General features: G+C 36.1%; 3 protein-coding genes across 7 annotated transcripts; all 3 read left to right on the top strand.

Moving 5' to 3' along the window:
- Positions 1-1,832: 1,832 nt before the first annotated feature.
- Positions 1,833-4,771, top strand: LOC132188444 (uncharacterized). 3 transcript variants are annotated; one of them, XR_009440887.1, is made up of 5 exons: positions 1,833-2,023; positions 2,674-2,794; positions 2,920-3,012; positions 3,956-4,029; positions 4,146-4,160. XR_009440887.1 is itself a non-coding variant. In XM_059602896.1 (3 exons), the coding sequence occupies exons 1-3, from the start codon at positions 3,950-3,952 to the stop codon at positions 4,641-4,643; spliced, it is 507 nt and encodes a 168-aa protein (XP_059458879.1). In that variant the 3' UTR covers positions 4,644-4,771. The 3 variants fall into 3 exon arrangements, 1 of the variants encoding a protein (XP_059458879.1); XR_009440886.1 differs by lacking the exon at positions 2,920-3,012 and having other exon boundaries at positions 1,846-2,023; positions 2,674-2,769; positions 4,146-4,162; XM_059602896.1 differs by lacking the exons at positions 1,833-2,023; positions 2,674-2,794; positions 2,920-3,012 and adding an exon at positions 4,344-4,771 and having other exon boundaries at positions 3,950-4,029; positions 4,146-4,272.
- A 687-nt stretch (positions 4,772-5,458) lies between these two features.
- LOC132167516 (uncharacterized) lies at positions 5,459-9,864 on the top strand. Its single transcript, XM_059578517.1, has 6 exons — positions 5,459-5,870; positions 6,371-6,597; positions 7,465-7,575; positions 8,263-8,418; positions 8,863-9,104; positions 9,328-9,864. The coding sequence occupies exons 1-6, from the start codon at positions 5,551-5,553 to the stop codon at positions 9,649-9,651; spliced, it is 1,380 nt and encodes a 459-aa protein (XP_059434500.1). The 5' UTR covers positions 5,459-5,550; the 3' UTR covers positions 9,652-9,864.
- A 225-nt stretch (positions 9,865-10,089) lies between these two features.
- On the top strand, positions 10,090-14,621 carry LOC132182315 (uncharacterized). 3 transcript variants are annotated; one of them, XM_059595527.1, is made up of 6 exons: positions 10,090-10,417; positions 10,998-11,224; positions 11,602-11,712; positions 12,513-12,668; positions 12,927-13,168; positions 13,881-14,619. In XM_059595527.1, the coding sequence occupies exons 1-6, from the start codon at positions 10,137-10,139 to the stop codon at positions 14,202-14,204; spliced, it is 1,341 nt and encodes a 446-aa protein (XP_059451510.1). In that variant the 5' UTR covers positions 10,090-10,136; the 3' UTR covers positions 14,205-14,619. The 3 variants fall into 3 exon arrangements, with proteins under 3 accessions (XP_059451510.1, XP_059451522.1, XP_059451519.1); XM_059595536.1 differs by lacking the exon at positions 10,090-10,417 and adding an exon at positions 10,424-10,583 and having other exon boundaries at positions 13,881-14,621; XM_059595539.1 differs by lacking the exon at positions 12,513-12,668 and having other exon boundaries at positions 13,881-14,620.
- The last annotated feature ends 580 nt before the right edge of the window (positions 14,622-15,201 follow it).

Raw genomic sequence — 15,201 nt, 5'->3', positions numbered from 1 at the left:
AAAAATATATATATTATTCTTGCAAATCCTACACTCACCCTACAACATAGAATGAAGCCTTGTTTTTTGAATCAAAGTTCTATAAATTTTATACAAATTAATGTAATAGTTCATGTGATATTTATCCCTTCATTTACTAAAATGTAAATTATCATATGGCAATTCACATAATATTTATCACGCTTATAAGCTAAAGTAATAATTCGTAAAAATTATACTAATTTTTATAAAATATGAACTGTTACGTGAATTTAAATAAAAGTATCATCATTTGCTTTGTGAGGCTATGTTTATAGCATGTTCTTATCTTATGACCGCATATTATGGCATAGATACTTGACAGATGGGATCAAAACATTGCCTACCGTTCTTATAATTTTTGATTCCTCAATCATTGCCCGACCATTATTAGAAATAGAGCTGCTTTGTCAAAGCTCCTTACTGGATTCAACTATGGGGTTTAAGGGTTCCAGCACTATAACCTGTGATGACATCATAAGACTATCTCCAGAAGGTGAGCTGGCAGTAGAAATCTGCTGCATATTATTTTTATTTTTGGTTCCCGGATGGAAATGAATGTCTATCACTTTATATCTCTTTAATGCCTCCTCCACATGCTTGAAAAAGCTTCCAGCACTCGTCTCACATTTGGCATTTTGCTGCGGTGGTGGACCAAATCTTGTTGAAATTTTTGCTTAGCTTGGTGGGTGCCCGTCATTTTCATGTGATCTTTAAATAAACAGGTTGACACCTATACAATATGACATCAACTTTCCCTTAAGGTATTGTGAAATAATAAAGAAAACAGAGCCCTAAATAGCAATGTCAACAAATTGGAGACACTGTCCAATGGTGTGACTTTCATGTTGAAAAAGACTACATCATTGGGGACGTCACGCAAGTCTTGCTGTCTTTACACTATGTGTGATTCCTAAACAATTTTAATAAGAAATTAATAAGATAGAGATAAAAAATATGACTTGTTTAATTCGCGAATCTAACACAATTATCAAGTTATAATTAATTAAATGAATCAAGTTGAAGTTAATCTATATAATTGTAGACTCATGTTTTGACATGCAAATATAAATTGCCACCTCATTCATAGATATGTGTGTAAAATATAATTGGAAGAATAATTAATTATGATGGGTTTGGAATTATGTTCAATGAACCTTTTGTTAAGCTTGGTTTTTTGGGCCAAACGAATAAATTTATTTATATATTATAAATTGGTGGCTTTTTGGATACACCTCTATAATTGAAAAGTAATGGCTAAAAACCTAAGCCGTGAACTTAATGTCATAGAAAACATTATGAAAGTAGAATATGCCAAAAAATAAAAAAATAAATAAAAGGAAAAAGAAGAAGAAGAAGTATCTTCATCATTCTTATATGATAAGGTTAAATTACTATTTGTTCTATACCAGGAATAGTTGATTGAAATTATAAATAAACTATAGAATTGATGTCTGAATTCAGAGTCTTGGACCACGCTTTTATATTATATTAAATTATTATTCTTTTGTTTAAAATTTTAAATTAATAAAAAAAGAAAGAATTTATTTATTTTTCCTTATTCACGAAGATTCCATTAATTAAATATATTTGCCTTCAAAGAGTAGCTTAATCTTCTAGAGACATGCTTAATGAAGTGAAAGTTATTAGTTCGAATCTTTCATCTCTATTTTTCTGTGGACATGTTAAAAAAAAAAAAAAAATCCATTTTGTTTTTTCTCCATGATTTTGTAAAAGATGTTATATTATTTGTAGCGTTTTTTACAAGGAAAAAAAAAAAAAAGGATATGCTATTGCTAATCCACCACCACGACGTCGTTTGAAAAGCTGAACTCTTCAGCGTTTAAGAAATACGGTGTAGGTTCTCGACCCAAGTCAGCGTGTTTCCCTGATATTCCATCTTCTTTCCCGCAGGCCTCTTGGATCGTACCCAACTCGTTCGAATTCGACTCAGTACCCGGGACCTCACCCATCGACGACGTCTTAACAACGAAACATACAAAGCGTAAGTCTTTATGTTTCTTAATTTTATTTTTTTCTTATTTCACTATTTTTTGTAGGGTTTTGTATTGGATAGCGCCAAGAATTTTCCTTTTAGACTATAGTTTAATCTATTTCTCCCATTGATCCTTAGATGAGTTTCTGTACTTAGTTATCGCTACTTTTTCTTTTCTTCTGTGCAATCATGTTTTGTGGATTTGACGTTAAATGTCAATTGCATTATTTGTGATTGGGTATTAATTCCAAAAGTTGTGGATAGTTCTGGGTATCGATTAGATACTGTCTAAGTGATACTTTAGCTGCCATTTATGGTTGTATTTTTCGCATCTTCGTATATGGGTACGTTGAACGGAAATTGTAGTGCTATGCTTTGAGATATAGTAGTGGAACCAAGTTGGAAATCCACCATATATATATATATTTAGTTTATGTACTAAAGGCAACTATCTTTGCTGTTTCAACTACTTGATAGCAGTATTGAACATGGGTTAGTGATATCTTTTCTGTTGGTGGTATTTGGTTTTGATTGTGGAATAATGGTGGGCTGAAAAAGGAGGAATTGTTGATGCAATCTGAAAATATATTGTTTGACCACAATTGATGTGTCTGAAGGAATAGAGCTCTAACTATCTTGTAAAATCTGTTTACATGCAGGTACATGCAAACTGTTAAGCTCTAAATTCCAGGAGGTTTCATTTGCTTTGTGGACTGGATCTCCAATTATCATAATTTTCCTTTTGCCGTGTCATGGTAGATTCCAATGTCCTAATTATATGTACGAAAGTTTTAAAGATGTGTGTACTGGAAATCTGAACCACGTCTCATCTATACAAACAAATGTTGATGCTTCTTTTTGCTCTTTTAGATTTGTTTCCCCTTTTAACCATTAATTGCTGGCAGCTGGTGTGCAATTGCTGCACTGAATGAATCAGCCACGTCTTACTGCTAAATGGTCTCTGGTTTAGCCTATGTAGTTTCAGAACTTTGGTTAATGTGAGTGTTGTGTTTCTGAGAATTGCACTTAGCTATGAGTATTTGTTGGTTGAATACTTGTATGATGATGTAGGACTGAGTGTTAGTTGTTCCCCATCAGGTGACTACCCATGCCAAAATCAGAATGTTGTCGTTATGTTTTACCATCTAAACTAGATCTTGTTTGGGACTTTTGCTAATATATCCCAGAGGTTGAAACTTAATGTGTTGAAATACATCTAGTAATCTCGAATATTTTTATATAAATTTTGATGGGTTTCCCGTTGCTAATTGTTTAGATTGTCTACTTGCATCCTTGCGTCTGTGGAAAAGGATTCTCTCCATTTCAAATTCCCTCAATTTCCTCCATTTAGCGCATTTTGAAGGGTAATGCATTTAATGCACTACCATCATTAAAACTTTTGGACAACACTACCCTTCAAAATGCACTAAATGGAGGAAATGAAGGGGATTTAAAATGGAAAGGATCCTTTTCCTGCGTCTATGGGGTGCTTATGCATTATCTTGTCAGGTTGAAGATGCTCTCAGTATATTTGTGGAGCTCTTAAGTTAGGAGAAGCTCTGAACTAAGTATCAGTTGTCTTGTCTAGGTGTTAAACATTGACAGTTTATGACGCAAAGAAACAGTTTTTTTCATTGGATTTGCTTTGAAAGTGAAATTATTTGTTTGAATCCTACAGAAGTTTAAAATGATTGTCATAATGCAAGCTTGATAAATGTAGGTGTAGTCGTGTAGATTCATTAGATCTTTCCTATCTACTGTGATATAGGGCTCATTGCTCTTATTCAAATGGCACTTCCCCTATAAGAATGAGATGGAGGGTGAGATTGTGGGTTCAAGATCCATTAGATGCTAGTGTCATTATTCATTAAAAAAAAAAACCCTAATGTAATCTATCGGTGCATTCCAGATTTTTGAATTTGGTGTTATGACTAAATGCAGGATCCTAATGGTTTTATGGACGAGAAGTGTGAAAACAGGCTTTACATCGGTAACCTTGATTTGAGAATAACAGAGTAAGGAAAATCTCTGGACTTTGTATACGTTGCACTAGTCCTTTGACTGAGAATATCTGTTTTTTGTCTCTGCTTTATTGAAATTTATGGATCTTTTTTTTTTTCTTGTCATCCAGGGCTTCTCTGATTAAGATGTTTTCGCCCTTTGGAAAGATTGTATCTGAAGACTTCCTGTGGCATACTCGCGGCCCAAAACGCGGAGAGCCACGGGGCTTTGCTTTCATCCAGTACAGCACTAAAGAGGTAAGTTGTTTGCTTTTGATCATTTTGCTTTCAAGCAATTCCTGATTTCCACCATTAAAGTGAGCACGCAGGAAGCAAAATTGGCCAAGGAGAAGATGCATGGAAAATTAGCATGTGGCCGCCCGTTGGTTGTCCGTCTTGCTAGTGAGAAATACTTGGTGGAAACGGCAGAGAAGTCTTCCAAAGGAGCGGGTGAGTCAAACAAGACCAGCCTTTCTGGTAGCAGTTCAGGACAGATGAATCGAAGTGCTAAAATAGCTGCAATCAAGAATAAATTAAAAGCTTTAGGGGAGGAGAGCTCTAGTGCAAAGAAGCAGAAGCTAGCTGAAAGCATCTCATGCACTGAAAGTCTGGATAACTGTTCCGATTGAGAGAGTTCTGCAAAACCGCTTTATGTGATTTTGCAACTATTAGCATGATGCTGAAATTAAAACGATTTCAGAATTTCATATTGATGTTCTATGGTGCTGAAATAGTGAATGAAATGATTTTTGACCAATTCTGCCAGTTGTGTGGGATTAAAAAGCAATGGTGAAATTGAGTAGTGAATAGCATGCCTATTACCTGAATTAAAAAAATGAAAGTAAAAGAAGAAGAAGATATTGAGTAGTTATTTTCACCTCAGGTAAAAGTTATTTTCTTCTCGTTACATGAACTTCACTAGAGTTACTCTAGCATGACATAGATGTCAAGTTTAATAATTTTATTTCATTAATTGTTCTTGGCTATATCCAATTACAATTTTCAAAAAGTGCAAATGTTGTCATCAAGGGGCAGCTCAATTGGTTGTGAACCATGCATCATAAAGCGAAAATTATTAATTCGAATCTCCTTCTCTCTTATCTTGTATGGATATGTAGAAAGAAAGAAAAAAATAAAAATAAAGGCATAAATAGTTTATTGTAAGTAATTTTCAAAAAGAGTAAATAGTACTTCCATCAAATGCTTAAAGAATAACACTTTAAGCCGATTAATCTCATAAATAACGGGATTTGGCTGGATCGTTGTGATAACCAAATTTATCGAAGAGGTATAGTTGCAGAGGATAGCAACAGTGGAAAAAAAAAGAAAAAAAAAAGTGAAAGGATGGAGAATACTTACAAAAAAAGAAAAAAAGAAAAAAGAAAAAAGAAAGGAATGGAGAAAGCTGCTGTCAACAAGTACGCATTTGAGTCAGCCCAGTTATTCCACCATTTAAAAACTTGCTCTGTAGGGCCACCGAGTCCTCTCTCTCTCCCTCTCTCTCAGCAGCCTAGGCAGAGGAGACATAGACCATCAATGGCGGCCCACCTTCTCTCCCTCCGCACTCCCCACTTCTACTTCCAACGGTCGGATTTGTCTTCCCGCCAAGTCCCAACCAGACCCTTAACGACCTGTACATTTACTTCAGTGCCTTATGATCCTTCGTCGTCGTCAACATCATCTTCAAGCAGTGCAAATAGAACCCAAACCTTTCTCTATCTTCCTTTAATCACCGAAAGACCCAACTCGACTCGGTCCGTGACGGCTCGGTCGCACTTGAATCTCCCTCTCGTTTCTCCTAATGACCACTGGGGTACCTGGACCGCTCTCTTCGCCACCGGTGCTTTCGGTCTCTGGTAAACCGCACCCCCTCTCTCTGTCTCTCATTTTTTTCATGCTCTGCTTGGTTGATGAGAAAGCTGAAGCAAAGTAGTAGAAAGGACAAGTAAATGGGGGCTAGCTAGACTGTGTCGTGATTTGTTGGATCAAATAATGAAATCCCAGATTCCAAGTTTCAGTTATTTCCTGCCATTTCACAGCACCCGAATGAGGAAAGGAAAGTTCGTGGAAAAGGAAATCATTTTTTTTTACTAATGTTTGTAGTGGTTGCAAATAAGGAAAATTGCGAGAATCCCTTAAATCAAGTTATTAGGTGCCGATCCGGGGAGGCTCTCTCTCTCTCTCTCTTTTGCGAAAGAGATCTGTTGTTTAAAATTTTAGTTACTGTTACATTGTCTTTGCAATAATAAAAGAGCATTTGAGGTTTTGATTTTCTTGACTAGTTAAATTCATAGTGAATCAATAAACACAACTAAGAAAGAAAAACTCATGTATACATTTTTCGTTGGAACTGAAGGTCGGAGAAGACCAAGATCGGAAGTACATTGAGTGGTGCTTTAACGAGCACTTTGATAGCACTTGCAGCAAGTAATTTGGGGATTATTGCGAATGAAGCTTCCGCATATTCAGTTGTGTTGGAGTTTCTGCTCCCAATGGCTGTACCATTGCTGTTGTTTAGAGCAGATTTGCGCCGCGTGATAAAGTCGACTGGGACACTTCTCTTGGCTTTCTTGATAGGCTCAGGTAATATTTGTTGATATCAGAGTGTGCAATATAGTGTATTTTTTTCTATTAATTTGTTATTTATACATCACTCCCTGCTTTTTAATTTTTGATTGTTTTTTGAAATGTTATGATGTGATAGGATTGGCAAATAGGCTGCGATCTGTTTGCAGAAGTAGGAGTATTACTGCCATTCAACTTATCATCTCAAATAATGGAATAACAATATGCTGCTTGTTACTTCACCTCAATTAGCTCTTGCTCTGCGTTATCTTCGGTTTTCTAAAGGACTTTCAGATAAATTTGTTGCTTAGTTGTTACTTTTCAGTTTATAAAACCAACCTTTTTAATTCTATTGTAAAGTTTTGAAGGTTAATTAAAATTGTATATTTTCAGAATAGGTATAAAAGATAGAGATGAACATAGATTGTCCTCCTTTGTACTTCAATCCAATGCCTCCTGCTTTTTCTTCTTATTATTTTCTAACATGTAAGTCCCTTCAAGTTCATGATTGGTTTCTTTAATTATGCTCTCATGGTTCCGTAATAATTTTGTTCTTGTATTTCTTGTAAGATCTATAAAATACCTCATCTGATATGGGAAGAAATGAACCATGCAACCATGCCCTGTCAAAATTACCTCTCTGAAGCCCATGGTTCACTCTTTGCGGCCAAAACAGATTACTCTGTATCTATTTGTGGGTTGGTCTCTGTACATTTCTTATTCCAGGATTTTAGAGCACCGTGGTACTTTTGATTTGGCTATATTAAGAATATTAGTTGATTAATTACTTGTTTAGGCAACTATTCTGTGCGTTACTTTTGGTTTTACTCGCTCTCTGCTTTGGAGTCTTACTGTCAGTATGTTTTCTCTTTTGTCATATGATAGTTGCAACAACAGTTGGAACAGCGGTGGCATATGCGTTAGTTCCAATGCGATCACTTGGTCAAGATAGTTGGAAAATAGCAGCTGCACTCATGGGCAGACATATTGGTGGAGGTAATTTGCATTTCAATTTGTAGAGTCATGTAGATATTTGAAACCAGTTTCGATGCATTTGTTGTTTCTCACTAAGATATATCTATGGGTTAAATACTAAATTAGTCTCTGGGATTTTATTACTTTATTTTTTTCTTCCTAGGGTTTCTTTTTTATCACAGGAGGTCCCTGTAGTTTTGATAATAGACTAAGTTAGTCTTCCGTCAGTTGACCATTAGTTGACTTAACGGAATTCCACGTGGACCAATCAAATGTTGATACGTGGCACCTACTTAATTTTTTTTTTAAAAAAAAGTATTTTCGAAAAAAAAAAAAACTGGGGGTGGCTCAAATGGCCAAGGGCCCCCAGTTTTTTTGTTTTTTCGAAAATACATTTTTTTTTTAATTAAAAAAAAATTAAGTAGGTGTCACATGTCAACATTTGATTGGTCCAAGTAGAATTCCGTTAAGTCAACTAACGGTAAACTGACAAAGAGCTAACTTGGTCTATTATCAAAACCAGAGGGACCTCCTGTGATAAAAATGAAATCCTAAAGGGAAAAAAATAAAATAATGAAACCCCATGAACTAATTTAGTATTTAACCCTATATCTATTTAGTTGTGATATTCTCTTGGTATTCTCGTTTTCATTCCCAAGTTCCTGTCACGACTGATACTTTGTTTTTGTCTTTTGAGATGTTGTGCAGCTGTCAATTATGTTGCCATTGCTGAAGCCCTTGGTGTTTCTCCATCAGTTTTAGCTGCTGGACTAGCTGCGGATAACGTTATTTGTGCAGTATATTTTACGACGTTGTTTGCATTAGCTTCTAAGATACCCCCTGAGACATCAAAGTCAACCAATGGTGAGCAAAACCATACACTGCTATGTTACATTAATTTTCTGTTCTGTCATGGTGGCAGAGTTGTTGGTTCAACTCCCTTATACTCGATCTGTGTACTTTAAACCCACAAAATTCCTTTTAACCTTTATTGTACTCAACACTTTTGACATATGACATTGCAATCAATCCCCCATTTTTGTCGAAGTTTGCAAAGCCTGCCAGAGATTTCTTCTTGTAAGAACAAGGTGGCGGTTGAGGTTGTTGGTTGAAATCTCATTGATCACATGCATAACTTATCAATAAAAAAATTAAAAAAAATAAAAAAATAAAAAATGCAAAGTTAAGTATTATGTTCTCTCTTTATATTGAGTTTACATAATCAAATATAGAAGTAGCAGGTAAATGCAAATTATGTAGTTGTACTACCACAACAGTAGCATGTAACAGAAGCTGGAATTTTCGCAGATGTTGCAATGGATGTGGAATCGGAGCCTGGCAACAAACTGCCTGTGCTACAAATGGCTACTGCACTTGCTGTATCATTTGCCATCTGCAAGGCTGGCGCTTTTCTCACAAAATATTTTGGAATTCAAGGGGGCAGCCTCCCAGCCATAACGGCTATTGTTGTTATTCTAGCAACTGCATTTCCAAAGCAGTGTGGTTATCTTGCACCATCTGGAGAGGCTATGGCTTTGATATTAATGCAGGTGAATTTACCAAATTAGTCGGTTTTCAGAATTGTGAACTGCTCTTATAGTTGAAAATTTTCCCTTCATTTTCACTTTTTCTTATTAGGAAAATATTGTCTTTTATATATCCCTGGTTAAGTACCAAAATCTTGAGCTGATAAAAAAGAATTGATTTAATTATTTAATTAATATTCTAAGCACTTAGTGAATTAATATGTTTTCTTGTTTTCTCGATAAACAGGTATTTTTTGCTGTGATTGGTGCTAGTGGGAACATATGGAGTGTCATAAACACGGCACCTAGTATTTTTCTGTTTGCTCTTGTCCAAATAGCAATCCATCTTGCTGTGATTCTCGGACTGGGAAGGCTCTTTCGCATCGATCTGAAGTTGTTACTCCTGGCGTCAAATGCCAACGTCGGAGGTCCTACGACGGCATGTGGGATGGCCACAGCAAAAGGATGGACTTCTTTGGTTGTTCCTGGCATTCTTGCAGGCATCTTTGGAATTGCTATTGCAACTTTTCTCGGCATTGCATTTGGTGTGACAGTCTTAAAGTTCATGTAATTTTTTCTATTTTCAACGCCAAAACTGGTGCATATGTGTAACCAACCAATAAGAGAAGCAACATACTTGGAAATATTCAGTTGGGAGTTTAGAGCAAAACCCACTGTTAATATCTCCTTGTTCAAGTTCAACATCCTAGTGAGATCATGGATATATGATTAAAGATTCGGCTTAAATGCTGTAAGAAGATTATAATTTTTTCATCGGTCCAAATGTAACTGTAAGGTTCATGCAACTAGTTTGGATTACATTATATAAAGGGGAAGCACCACATCCAATCTACTAGCACAATAGATTTCAAGGTTGACTTACCACCTGCACAAATACCACAAATTGGGTCCTCACCACGTCAGCATTGTCGTTGAAGCAAAATCCAACGGCAGGGAGAAGATAAATTCATTCATAAATAAGAGATAAAACACGCACTCTAACCTCGTAAAATTCTCTCCCTGACTGATCAGTGACCACAGACCATTACTCCATTAATGGCGTTAATGCTCACCCACTTCTCTCCATCACCACCAATCCCGTCGCTCCACCTCTCACCTCTTTCTTCCCGCCTTAACAACCTCACAATGATCTGTTCCCCGAACTCTCAAAGGACGGCAATAACTACACTTCTCCCACCGTTGATTTTACCCAAGAACCGTAATTTGACTTCATCCGTGAATCAAATTAGGTCACAGCTGAGGTATCCTATCATCTCTCCGGACGACCACTGGGGCACGTGGACTGCTCTCTTTGCCACTGGTGCTTTTGGTCTCTGGTACTGGCTCTGCTTCCCTCACATCTATGCCTTTTGAGTGCGTGTGTGCAGTGTGTGCCTGTGTGTTTGGTATGGAGGGAAGGGAAGAAGTTCTTCTTTTGACGTTTTGGATTTCCTCTGTTTGGGACTTGCAACTACAAACATTTCACTTTGTCGGCTTTCTTTGGTAATGAAGGAAACAATATATTGTGGACATGTTTTGTTGAATAATTAAGAACAAACCAACATAGATTTAGGCACAACAAATGTTACCGTGGTTTTGATCTTTAATAAAAGTGGAAGCACAGTAAAAAGCTTGTATCTTTTGTGCAAGATTCTTGAGTAGCATTTTGTAAAAAAGTTGCTTCTTAGAATGTTGTTTGTTTGTTTTTGTTCCCTGTTTCTAAATCAAGAATGACAATGGTTGTTGTTTTTCAGACCAAACGAGGCAGTCTGAAAATCACACCTCTTTTTCTTTTCCTTTCTGACTCTCAAAACAGAAAACTTCTCTTTCATTTCTGTTTATTCACGTTTTGTGTGGGCATTTTCCTGGTTTACTTAAAAGAGGGAAAATGACGTGTATGTGTTTTTGGGATGGAAGGTCTGAGAAGACCAAGATTGGGAGCATGGTGAGTGCTGCCCTGGTGAGCACTTTGGTTGGCCTTGCAGCAAGTAATATAGGCATTATTCCTTACGAAGCGCCGGCGTATTCAATTGTCTTGGAGTTTATGCTTCCCTTAACTGTTCCATTGCTGTTGTTTAGAGCAGACCTGCGCAGCGTGATACGGTCCACTGGGACATTGCTTTTGGCTTTCTTGCTTGGGTCAGGTGTTGGACTTGGCATCATAAATCTTCTTCTCCATTCTGCTAAATCTATTTATAGATGTTGTCTTTGTTAGTATCTAAATGTTAAAATATTAATTGGATTGTTTCAGTAATACATTAGATCACCTTAAGCTTAGTTTCCATGTATCATTATTATTAATGATGATTAAAAGATGCTTATAGAGTTTATATCTGTTGTTCATACTCAATTCCAGAATCGACCAATACATAGAGCTGAATGCTTGCATATTATCACGGTAACAGGAATGTGCATTTCTTTAAAGAATAGATTATGTAATCAACCTTTCTATGGTACTCATTTTTCTAGAAATAACTGCTAATAGGCCTCAGTAACTTTTGTTTACTTTTGTCTGTGACAGTTGCAACTATAGTTGGCACTGTTGTGGCATTTCTGGTGGTGCCTATGCGGTCACTTGGACAAGATAATTGGAAGATAGCCGCTGCTCTCATGGGTAGTTATATTGGTGGATGTAAGTTGTGAGGAAATGTTATTGAGTGTTGCTTCTGATTTGAGCTCTTGTAACAGAAGTAAGGAGATATACTGGCATTTGCAGTGATAGAAATCATAATTATCCAGAATGCTCTTAGTTGATGTGAGTTTGCTAACAGCATCATATCATCAATTAGCTCTGTGGTACTTTGACTTATGTGTTGCTCTATGTGATGTTATATGAAGTGGAACGAACTCTCCATATTGATTTTAAATGGGTGTTTTTGGGGAAGGAAATATTGTTGATCCCATTGATCTTCGAAGAACTGGTATACATTTATTAGCCAGTTCTTTCAGGTATATTTTGGGATTTCTCCTGCCACAGAACTGGTTGTAGCAATGTCTGAAAACATCAGTTAGAGATGTAAATATTGCCAACAAAATTAGTTGTGGATGCAGAATTCACTTTGATGTGGCTAAACCCTGCTGAATTATTATCTAAAGAATATTACAGGATAGGGGGTTTTATTCTTGAATATTTAAGGCAATTAAAGTATATGTGATAAGACTCTGGACTTAGCTACTTTGCGGCTTCCTTGTCCTGTGAGATTTGCTTCCGCTTTTGTTGCATTGAGTTTTGAGAAAATTTTACTTACTTGGATTAAAAGATATTAGGACCTGTTTCTTTGGATTTTCTATTTCTAAGTTTAGTACTTCCTCTTTAGTGCCCTGAGTGTTCTTTTTCAACATATGCACGTTTCTACCAAGTCCAGTACCATAACTGAATAACTGATAGGTTATCTTTTTCTTTTTTCTTTTTTTTTTTTTTAATTACTGTAGCTGTTAATTACATAGCGATTTCAGAGGCTCTTGGCGTTTCTCCATCAGTTTTGGCAGCAGGAGTAGCTGCAGATAATGTCATTTGTGCTATCTATTTTGTGTCATTGTTTGCATTGGCTTCTAAAATACCTCCCGAGGCTTCAACATCAGTTAATGGTATGTAGTAGTTAGCCTTGATATCAGATGATTTAGGGTAAAATATCATGTGGTTAAATATCATTGTATTGTAAGATAAGAATTTATGATTTTGTCAATTAGTCTATATCTTGTTATGTTTTGAGCATTTGTGCTTTCTATTACATGTTATCTAAGTATTTCAAATAAGTTGTATAATCAGCTTAATATTGATCTTGAAAGATATAATAACACCCAATGTGCATAATCTTGTTAACATATCCTGAAAGTCTTTGGCAGATGTTGCTATGGATATGGAGTCCAATTCTGGAGGCAAGCTCCCTGTGCTACAGGCTGCAACAGCTATTGCTACATCCTTTCTGATATGTAAGACTTCAACTTTTCTAACAAGCATATACGGAATTCAAGGAGGCAATCTTCCAGCAATAACTGCCACTGTTGTCATCTTAGCAACTCTTTTCCCAACACAATTTGGTTACCTTGCTCCTGCTGGTGATGCTATTGCCCAGGTTTTGATGCAGGTAATTAAAATATTTCCAGTTCAGTCAATTTACATCATATGAAAATGCTCCTCTGATATGGGGTTATTACTTTATTGCTATGCGTGCTTATTTAGGTATATTTGTGGGTTTGTGGTTCTGTTGTACTTAACATTTGCTTCCTGCGCACATGCATAGACATGTAGACAGATATGTACCTATGCATGCACACATCTTTTCTGAGTTTCAAATTGGAGATATATATATTCTTGTGTAGCGAATCATGATAACTGTGGAAAGCAGCAGAAAGAATTAAACCTTCTGAACTTTCAGGTTACAAAACTAATTCTTTTTATTTGTTTACCAGACTAGTATAATCTTAATTAGTCAAGTCAATATCCTGAAAAATGTGTTTGTGCCACCCTCAATTAATTTGTTGACTCTTTCAAAGTTTCTACATGTTATCACGTCATCTTCTTTCTGTTTTCCTCCACATCTTCTGAAGTACTGATATTGGTTCAAATTACTCCAAATCCTAGTAAATTCTTTATAATCCAGTCAGATTATTGAATCTAATACATATTCACCACCCATGTTGATTGTTCTTCTGAATACTGACCTATCCTGAACACTTTTGGGCAACACTTTCTGACCACGCTAATAAAAGAAAACCTTGTTTGCTAAGGAATCCTAAAATTGATCCTAACACCATCCATGAGACATGTTGTTACTCAAGGTGCTTTGCTGAGCACAGGTATTTTTTGCTGTGGTGGGTGCTAGCGGGAGCATATGGAATGTCATCAATACAGCACCTAGTATTTTCATGTTTGCTCTGGTTCAAGTCAGCGTTCATCTTGCTGTGGTCCTTGGACTTGGAAAGCTTTTTCGCTTCGACTTGAAGCTGTTACTTTTGGCATCAAATGCCAATATTGGAGGCCCTACAACAGCATGTGGGATGGCCACAGCCAAGGGATGGGGTTCATTGGTCGTTCCTGCAATTCTGGCAGGCATTTTTGGAATTGCGATTGCAACTTTTCTTGGGATTGGTTTTGGATTAACAGTCCTCAAACACATGTAGACAATTTCCGAATATCAGAACTCTACTATTTGTTGTGCATGCTTGTAGTTGTCAATGGTCACAGTTTTCCTTGATATATGTCTTGGTGTATATAGGTGAAGCATCAAATGTATAAGAAGGAGAAGAAAGCATTAAAAGTACATAAAAAAAGGCTCAAATCCTAGAACTGAAGAAGAGGATATGTTTTCCCCTTTCCTTTGTTGTGTTACTGCGTTGACATAGCATCCAACTTGCTTCATTCCACACCTTTGTTTTCCATCATATGCTGTCAAATCAATCCTAGATCTGTTCAACATCACATATGGAAGCTGCATTATCAGGAAACAATTTGCAGAGTCAAAATTCTGTTGATGTGAAATAAAGATTAAAGAATTCCAATTAGTAAGTTTATATTCTGATTTTTTGTTATTCAGATCTTTTTTATTAGATTTTGGCAACGATTAATGTGTCTGCCTGCATATGCACGCACGAAATCACATAAATTTCAGAAGAGATTATTATAATTTTTCTGCATCCTGCATCACTTAAATTTGGCATGTCAATTTGTAATTTGTACTTCCTGTACTATACTTGAGCTAATAGTCCACTGTACTTGCATCCAGGAAAGGAAGAAAAAGAAATGTCAACTGTACGTACAATACTAACCTTGTGTATTAGATCTATGATTCATATGAGATAATGTTAAAAGACTTGAAATCATACTAAAAAAAAAAAATCGTACTTTGGTTTCATATTGAGAAAATGAGTAGTGTACGTAATAACTCAACTTTTTCTGCGCTTACTTCAAAAGGACAAGTCAATTGAAACTTTTATAAAATCATTAAAGTTTAGGTTCATCTATTAAATAAGTAATGTGAGCCTTAACACCTATGAGCCATGAATGTGTTTATATACTAACTCTATACATGTAGACTACTCATATTTTCAATGTGAAATTGAGGTGTTAAAATCTTACCACGTGGTGTTATTAAGTGTATATGATACCATTCATAACGAC

This window comes from Corylus avellana, chromosome ca1 (genome assembly GCF_901000735.1).
Source record: "Corylus avellana chromosome ca1, CavTom2PMs-1.0".
NCBI classification, from domain to species: domain Eukaryota; kingdom Viridiplantae; phylum Streptophyta; class Magnoliopsida; order Fagales; family Betulaceae; genus Corylus; species Corylus avellana.
Note: the sequence above shows the minus strand (reverse complement) of the source record. Positions and strands in the feature narration are given on the sequence as shown.

Bases quoted from the DNA above. Each gene is read 5' to 3' on its own strand.
- LOC132182315 (XM_059595527.1), top strand. From the start codon at position 10,137: ATGGCGTTAATGCTCACCCACTTCTCTCCATCACCACCAATCCCGTCG. The intron at 11,225-11,601 runs GTGTTGGACTTG...TGTCTGTGACAG, and splicing joins GGCTTTCTTGCTTGGGTCAG to TTGCAACTATAGTTGGCACT. The intron at 13,169-13,880 runs GTAATTAAAATA...TGCTGAGCACAG, and splicing joins TTGCCCAGGTTTTGATGCAG to GTATTTTTTGCTGTGGTGGG.
- LOC132167516 (XM_059578517.1), top strand. From the start codon at position 5,551: ATGGCGGCCCACCTTCTCTCCCTCCGCACTCCCCACTTCTACTTCCAA. The intron at 5,871-6,370 runs GTAAACCGCACC...TTGGAACTGAAG, and splicing joins ACCGGTGCTTTCGGTCTCTG to GTCGGAGAAGACCAAGATCG. The intron at 7,576-8,262 runs GTAATTTGCATT...GATGTTGTGCAG, and splicing joins GGGCAGACATATTGGTGGAG to CTGTCAATTATGTTGCCATT.
- LOC132188444 (XM_059602896.1), top strand. From the start codon at position 3,950: ATGCAGGATCCTAATGGTTTTATGGACGAGAAGTGTGAAAACAGGCTT. The intron at 4,030-4,145 runs GTAAGGAAAATC...CTTGTCATCCAG, and splicing joins CTTGATTTGAGAATAACAGA to GGCTTCTCTGATTAAGATGT. The intron at 4,273-4,343 runs GTAAGTTGTTTG...GTGAGCACGCAG, and splicing joins TCCAGTACAGCACTAAAGAG to GAAGCAAAATTGGCCAAGGA.